The sequence below is a fragment of the Macaca fascicularis genome, chromosome 4, assembly GCF_037993035.2.
Source record: "Macaca fascicularis isolate 582-1 chromosome 4, T2T-MFA8v1.1".
In the NCBI taxonomy this organism is placed as follows: Eukaryota; Metazoa; Chordata; class Mammalia; order Primates; family Cercopithecidae; genus Macaca; species Macaca fascicularis.
The window spans coordinates 86,079,008-86,087,500 of NC_088378.1; the positions used below are offsets into that span (position 1 = coordinate 86,079,008).

Here is an 8,493-nt window from a genome sequence, read left to right on the forward strand (position 1 = left end):
AGGAAGGGAATCATCACACACCGGGTCCTATTGTGGGGAGTGGGGGAGGGGGAGGGATAGCATTAGGAGATATGCCTAATGTAAATGACAAGTTAATGGGTGCAGCACACCAATATGGCACATGTATACATATGTAACAAACCTGCACATTGTGCACATTTACCCTAGAACTTAAAGTATAATAAAAAAATATATAAAATAAAGTGTATCATGCCATCTCACTTTGCTTACGGGAATCAAAGAACTTATTTTGATTCTTTTATACACACTAAAATCCCAATTCTGTTTCACTTACGGCTATCCCACCTCTTGATCTCCATCCTCATCTCCCTATGTTTTTACCATGAAATTTTCCATTGCCAGGACATAGCAAGCAATGTATCTCTACAATTCTAACGTGCTTAATTCCATATCCCAGGATAGGAATCAAGCCTAATTTATGATTGATTTTATACATTTTAGGGTTAAAGGCCAAAGTCAATTTAATGCTCATAGTAGGAAGAAAAGCTTACATAATCATGAATTATTTGATTGATGCCATCCTTCAAACTAAAAATGTATTTTGTGCTTTGATGTTTTCACTAGAAAAAGTTGATCTGTATTTGTGAGAAAGGGAGTAGCCGTGCTCATAGGCAAAGCATATTCTCTTAGCTCCATAAATAAATCAACCCTAAGGAAACAGGTCATTCATGTTTACTCAGCATTTCCTGAACACATTTATGTACCCATCTAAACGTCCACCAAGTCCTCTCTGCAAATCTACTTGGAATCCGAGCTGACCCCCTGGTGGATGGGACAGACTGGTTTTATGCAGTCAGAAGATGGACCAATAATCTCAGCACAAAGCTGGCATGTTCAAGAGATTTAATTTTTTATATAACAGCTTTAGCCAAAGCTATTCTAGGATTCAGCGGAAGCAGAATTTCATGACAGGACAAACTTCTTGACTAATGGCCAATCACTAATCAGCAGGGAGGGCAAAGCTTGGTGCTTGTGTCACAGCCTGGAGTGGAGGGGGTGAGTGGGGCGTCAGTATCAAATAGTAAATTGGGACAACCAGCCTGGCCAGCCTTGCCCTCACAGCCCCTCTGAGCAACCCGTCAGGAGGCAGCAGACGGATCAATGGTCAAGCCGGGGGCGATTTGCTCTGCCACAGGCTACTGGAAAGCAGCTTTTTGCCTCACAGACATCCACAAAATGCCTTATTTTATAAGACTCATTTTGTTCTTGTTTTGCCTGATGGTTCTTGTGGAGAGCAGAAAGCCCAAGAGGAAGCGATGGACAGGGCAGGTGGAAATGCCCAAGCCAAGGTAAAGTGGGTGGGAAAGGAGGGAGGTTACCCTGCATAGTAGCAGCAGCAGTGGCACAGTGGGACGGCTCCCCAGGGGGTACAGGTCCTATTTTGATATCACCCTATGAGAACCCAGCTACTTCGCTGAACGCAGCCTCTCACTGGGCACATATACTGTATGTGTCACCAGCACTGAGAGCAGAACTAGACTGTGGTGAGCCTTCCATTTGGATGCCTGTGTTCAGCCAAAGCATTTTAATTTGAGGCAGATATAAATAGTTGGAGACATAGTGGGTAAAATCATTCTTTGTACAAATCACATTGTGCTGCTTTGTTTCTCAGGGTTACAACCGGTGACCTGCTAAATAATTACACTCATGTATTTCGGGGAGAACTCTATATAGGAACCTAGCCTGAACTATTAAGAAAAAAATGCATATGAGTTGTCTTCCTTAAATTATTTGCCAGAGAATAACTTTATAATAATATTGGGTTTCATTTTACTGTTTTGAATCTTAGAAGAGGTGTTCAGAAATTTGCTTAATTATCAGAAATATATGTGTGGACCACAGTGAATGCAATTTCATGATGTAATGGAGACATTCCCAAGAAATAGTGGCCCAGGATCTGCATTCAAAATCATTACATTACAAATCTAAGTTCCTTAGTAAGTTTATTTTGAATTGACATACAAAGCATCATACTCCAGGCCTGAAGTAGACATAAGGACTGTTAGACATGGAGATAAGAAAAGAACAAGCAGCTAAGATAGAAACACCATGTGTGGCATGTTACACATTTATTTTCCATTCTACTAAGCATCAGATAAACTAGTGATTTTGAATATAAATTAATATCTTGAGGCACATTTTCTAGGTCAGTCGTCCCCAAACATTTTTGATCATGCACTGCTGTCAATGACAAGTTTTTGAAACTGTATCTCTAATACATGCATATTTACTTACAAATCATATACATGTGCTGTTATAAAAATGTATGTTAAAGTTTAATTGATTTCTTGTTTTTAGGAAAAAAAAAAAAAACCCTGAATATAAGTAAGAGTTACGGCCTCTACTTCCAGTATCCCAGTGGCAACTGCTGCTCTGGGAGAGGTAATTACTCTCTTGTGTTTGTTTGTTTTTTGAGATGGACTCTCTGTCACCCAGGCTGGAGTGCAGTGGCGCAATCTTGGCTCACTGCAACCTGCACCTCCCGGGTTCAAGCAGTTCTCCTGCCTCAGCCTCCAGAGTAGCTGGGATTACAGGCGTGTACCACCATGCCTGGCTAATTTTTGTATTTTTAGTAGAGACAGGGTTTTGCCATGTTGGCCAGGTTGGTCTCAAACTCCTGACCTCAAGTGATCCACCCACCTTGGCCTCCCAAAGTGCTAGGATTGCAGGTATGAACCAGCACACCCAGCCTATAATTACTCTCTCTGGGGCCTAGTTCTACTCAGCGGAAGGCAAACAGATCAGAACCCTCCAGAACAATGCGAAGAGGCCCTGCTCTGAACAACCCATGCGGGTTGTGTTACCAGAACCATAGGCTGTTAAACTGGAAGGAGCCTCAGATGTCTTCTGGGCCAGCAAGTGCCCTGAACTCTAATTTTGGGAAACGTGAATGGCTGTTGAGTGAAATGGGGTTCCAGGGTCACCAAAACTTGGAAAACCCTGGTTTAGACCATTTTCAACAGATGTCTTTACAGCAGAACTTTTAGAACTTTTGTTATGCAAATAGGCACTGTGAGAATCTTGAAGAGAGGGATAAATTATGCAGCACTTCTCAGAAACAACTAAAAAATCCAGTTTTTTGGACTGTCTTGTAGGATTCCTACCCCATGGACACACTGGGAAATTGCCCAAATCAACTCATTTGACAGATGCTGAAATGGCTCAGGGGCGTGAGTAAGTCACACGGCCTGCTAGTGGCTTCCCAACACTAGAATGTAGGTTCCTCATTTACTTAGACTGGAGGAAAATCTGTTCAAAACTGTCTATTCTGTAAGAACTGGGGTTCAGCACAAGTTCCTCGGGGGTACCCAGGGACCCCACTCGGCAGGTTGGGCTGTGGCGGCACCTCTGTCACTTTTCCTCAGAAGTCCACAGTCTCATTCCCAGACCCCTGCATGAGCCTGGGCACAGCTGGCTCTGACTCTTAGCGGGGAGGAGACTTTGTTGAAATCCAGCCCATGAGGTGTTAAAGTGGAAAAAGATGAACACATACATCACAAGGAAGTAAAATATTTATTGAACTGAGGCTGGGGAAAAGGACAGGGAATGTGGTTCTGGGCCTTTCTGCATCCATGAGAGTACACACATGGTCAGACCGTCAATGGGGCAACGCCTCCCTGTGAACATTTCAGCCAAGCCTCTGACAATTTATTTTTCCAAATTACTTTCATTATTGACATGCAGGGGTCAAGCTATACGAACAAATAAGAATAAAATGACCTGACTGTTTCTGATTACAGTCTTAGAGTGCTATATCTCTTTAGGACAGCGACTTTTCTTAGAAGTTCTGTTCACATACAAACTCTCATACACAGTCACACTCACACACATACCACGTACCGCATGTGTGGCTTCACGGGCACACACTATGCATATGGTCACCCTCGCACACGCACACTGTGAAGACCTCTTTGAACCTGGAAGCCTTCCCGGTTTCACCCCGGCCAAGGCATGCACACAGAACAATGATTCTGCCCAGCAGCTGCTTTTACAAAGACCGGTCCCTGTTTTCTGCTGCTTTGTGTCTCTATGCACTAAATGGCTGCAGAGCGAGTCTGTTTCCTCTTGGCTGTGGTTGGTTTTGTTCTGCTCTCCCAGCTCTGAGCCTCCCAACTTTATTCCTACTCCTCCTGGCCTGCTGCCAAAGTTGGCCTCCTGACCACACGATTGCCATTCTTTCTTGCCAAGGGAGGCCCTTCTCCCTTGAGAGCTGAAGGATAAACCAGACTCTGGGCTGTGCCCTGGACAGCACTGTCAGGCCCCTGCAGGTCTCAACCTGGAGCCCGCTCTGTAGCTTCCTTCCCCATCTGCTGCCTCCTCAGTACCTCTACCTCGGCCATCCTTCCTGGGTCTGCATTGTGGTTCTGTTCCGCTGGATGCAGGAGCAGCTTTGCTTTCCAGCCACACGGTGACCCTCATCTACTGCTGCGGGTCTGGGCAAAGGAAAAGGAGTTGGGAATTCAGGAAAATCAGGTTCAGACCCTGGTTCTGCCGCCGTCTAGCCATGTGGCCATGTTTCCTGCTCTCTCTGAACCTCAGCTTCTCCAGCTGAAAAGCGGGGCGGTGAGCCCTTCCCCACGGGTATGTGAAGATGGGGTGAGGTCAGCCTAATGTCCTGCAGTTCAGGGCCTGCACGGGGAGGAGGGGCATCCATGAACACCTGGTTATCCTGGTTGCTGTTATTGCCAAAAAATCACAACGTGATGACACTAACCCTGCTTCCAAAGGCATATTGGATCCATTTTTCTTCTTCCCTCACCCCTCACCCGAAGGCCGGGTTGAGGTTCCATGAAGATCCTGGCTGTCCTGCCATGGGTGGGTGGGGGCTCAGGAAGGAGTCTAGGGTCTGAGGGCCGAGACTGTGTGGGCCATCTCCCGTGAAAGGATGAATGGAGAACATATGGCTCTCGCAAATTGCCCAAGGCTCAGATCTTAGTGGCTTGATCTCTTAAAAAAACTCTGGGCCCTCAATGGCAGTGGGATTTAAATCTCTCTCTTGTTGGGGTGGTGGCATTCTGGGACTTCTGCTCCCCTAAGCCTTTCCCTAAATGGATGTGGAAACCGTGCTGACCAGGAGGGATTTACTCCCTGTGAGTCAGAGGGGCAGTGAGCCGGCTGCACTTACGGTTTAATGTCTATGATCTGCTAAGCCCTCGGGCTGAGCTCTTCATCTGTCTTCCGGGAGCGTCTTTCATGGGGCGTCTGTACATGGCCCCTCATACAGACACTGCCCAGAGACCCAGGCCTGGCCCCACTTGACTCCTGGAGGCAAGGCTTGAGGAAGAGATCAGTGTGCTGAAAGCTCCTTGGCAGCACCTGAGCATGACTATACATGGCTTAAGGGGGCTGGACGGAGGTCCCATATTTCAGCCATAAGGGAGGAAGTTAAATTGGACTTTCCTCTTTGACCTGTGAAGCTATAATGGGCTTGTCTAAAAGCAAATCTTATCATAGCTTCCTCTTCCATCTGCCTAACACCCTTTACTGTCTTCCCATTGCCTTTGGATAAAGACAGAATTCTTAACATGACTCTCAAGGCTCTGCCCGGTCTGGCCTCTGCTTGTCCCTGCCGCTTCATTCTCTTCATTCATTCCCACCACACCCCCCACCCCATCCCGCTTCTCATCTAATGCTCATTCATTCTTCAACCTATGCCACTTCAAACTGAGTGCGGCCCAAACCAAACTATGCATGCATTGAGTTCAGATGCCTATAGGATCTGAATTATATCTGAGTTCAGATGCCTATAGGATCAGATGCCAATTAGGGATGTTGAGTTAGGCAGTCAGATATAAAGGTTTAGAGTAGAGGGTAGGGATTTAAGAATATCAGCATGTTGATGACAATTTAAACCATCAGCTTAGGTGGGTCTGCCAAAGAGAGTGTAGAGAGAGAAGATGGCTGGGACAAGGTCCTGGGGACACTGACATTTAAGGGATGGGCTGAAGAATAGGGGGACACTGCCATGGAGAAGCGCCTGTCAGAGAGGTAGGAGGAAAACCAGAGTACCTTGTCCTGAAAGACAGTTTCTGGCAGAAGCATGGACCTTCATGTCTGCAGCTGCGGAGAAGCCAGACCTCAGCAAGAGCACCTGCAGGATCAGGGGTTGGGCATAAATAGGCAAAAGGGCTTGGAGTGAGGCAGCACCAGCAGCCTGTGGAAGATGGCTATTTGGAAGAGTTAATTATTTACCGAGGGGGGAAAGACATTTTTTTTTAGGTGGAACAGTGAGGATTTTTAGGGCAATGAAACTATTCTATATGATACCATAATGGTGGATATATATCCTTATACATTTGTCCAAACCCAGAGAATATCAACACTAGGCTGAGGGTGGTGCCTTACGCCTGTAATCCCAGCAGTTTGGGAGGCTGCAGCAAGAAGATCTCTTGAGGCCAAGAGTAACATAGTGAGACCCTGTCTCTCCAAAAAAAAAAAAAAAAAGAAAAAAAAATTAGTCAGGCATGGTGGCGTGTGCCTGTTAATCCCAGCTGCTCAGGAGGCTGAGGTGGGAGGATCACTTGAGCCCAGGAGTTTGAGGCTGCAGTGAGCTACAATTGTACCACTGCACTCCAGCCTGGGTGACAAAGCAAGACCCTGTCTCTAATAATGATGATGATAATAAGCAGCAGCAGCAGCAGTGGCAGCATGGGTGCTAATGCTAATGCTGTGTCAATGCAGGATTATCAGTTGTAACAAATGCACCGCCCCGCGGGGAAAGCTGACAGTGGGGAGGCCATGCATGTTTAGGGGCAGGGGGCATATGGAAACTCTGTACCTTCTGTTCAATTATGCTGCAAACTTAAAATTGCTCTAAAAAAATAAAAGTGTTAAACATTTTTTAAAAAAGGAAATGTTTAAATAATATAACCAACACACGTATATTGCCATCACTTTCAATGCATTTTGCATGAATTGAGAGTTAGAGGAAGATGTGGAGTTTAGATGGGTTTTCTGCTTAGTTGTAATTCCAGGTGGAAGAACCTAGAATCCAGTTTGAATACTGATGGGAATGAGCCATGAAAGGGGGAGAAGCTGAGGAAGCTGTGGGGAGGGGACATGAGGGCAGGGTTCAAAGGGCTCTGTGAGAAGGGGAATTAGGCACTTCTGCTGAGCCTCTGTTACCTCACCACCTACACATCTGGAGGATGTGCAAATAGGGCGGGACAACGTGGAAGGCAGCAGCAGGGTGGAAGGACGAGAGGGTGGGTGAGTTTGGAAAGCAGATGTGAATGGCTGGGTGAGATGGCTGCCAAATGGGAGGCTGTCCTCATGCAAGTCAGGCTCTCCTCAGGACATTTGCTCTGCTGTTTTCTCAGAATTACTTCCTTCAGGTCCTCTCATGACTCCCTCCCTCCCTCCAGGACTCAGAAGAATCACCAGTCACCTCATCTAAACAGCCCTCCATTCCAACCCATAGCTCTCTATTCCTTACCCTACTGTGTCACATGATTTATCATCCACCTCCTCGACTAGGTCGGAAGCCCCGTGAGGACCGTGAATATATGCCCTCCCCATGGCTTGGGCAGTGTCTGCACAGAGTAGGTGCTCTATAGAAACGTGTGTCTGCACAGAGTAGGTGCTCTATAAAAATATGTTGCACAAATCAATTTGAGTCTAGGAATTGGGGAACTGTGTGACCAGGGTGTGGGACAACTGTCTGTGTGGATGTTGACATCCTTAAGGTAGATGGGAGGAACTAAATAGAGAGAAAGAGAAGCAGGTGGTTCCTGAGCCCTCATGGGAGTGGGGAAATGACTGGGAGGTCTGGGGCAGTGAGAAACTGGGCCAGGCAGTGTCAGGAGTACAGCTGTAAAGTAGGGCTGAAAATCCTGACTTATAGGGGAATCTGGGGCGGGCAGGCTAACTTTTATAATAGCACCAAATAATAAAACTTTTGGTGATTATGGAAATGTTATTTATTTATTTACTTTAATATTTTTTTATTATCACACTACACTGAGGTAATGGAAAGGTTATATAGCTGCCCTGTCCAGTACAGTAACAACCAACTGCATGGGGCTATTGAACACATATGTTTGGCTAATGTAACTGAAAAACCAAATAGTCATTTATTTAGCTTTCATTAATTGAAACAGCCATATGTGTCTAGTGGCTACTTTATTGATCAGTGCAGCTTTAGACCTCCCATTGAATTATGCTATCTCTGCAGAGCCGGTGAGGAATGAAACTTAAGGATTTCATAAGAGGATGCCTCCAAGATCAGAACCTCAAGAAAGGAAACTATCGTTTTCCTCTTACAGAGTTTAAACAGGAAACACACTTGTTGCTCTCAAAAGTGAATGAAGGCCAAGCGTGGTGGCTCACGTCTGTAACCCCAGCACTTTGGGAGGCCAAGGCAGGTAGATCACCTGAGGGCAGGAGTTTGAGCCTAGCCTGACCAACATGGTGAAGACCCATCTCTACTAAAAATACAAAAATTAGCTGGGTGTGGTGGCAGGTGCCTGTAAT

The 8,493-nt window shown here is 46.0% G+C and overlaps 1 protein-coding gene across 1 annotated transcript in view; it reads left to right on the top strand.

The window, feature by feature from the left end:
* The first annotated feature begins 1,031 nt into the window (after window positions 1-1,031).
* The window catches only part of GABRR2 (gamma-aminobutyric acid type A receptor subunit rho2), a 59,687-nt gene continuing 52,225 nt past the window's right edge, over window positions 1,032-8,493 (top strand). The window contains exon 1 of the mRNA XM_005552375.5: window positions 1,032-1,310. Within this exon, the coding sequence (XP_005552432.2) occupies window positions 1,123-1,310 (188 nt within the window). The 5' untranslated portion in view covers window positions 1,032-1,122. The remainder of the gene's footprint in view (window positions 1,311-8,493) is intronic.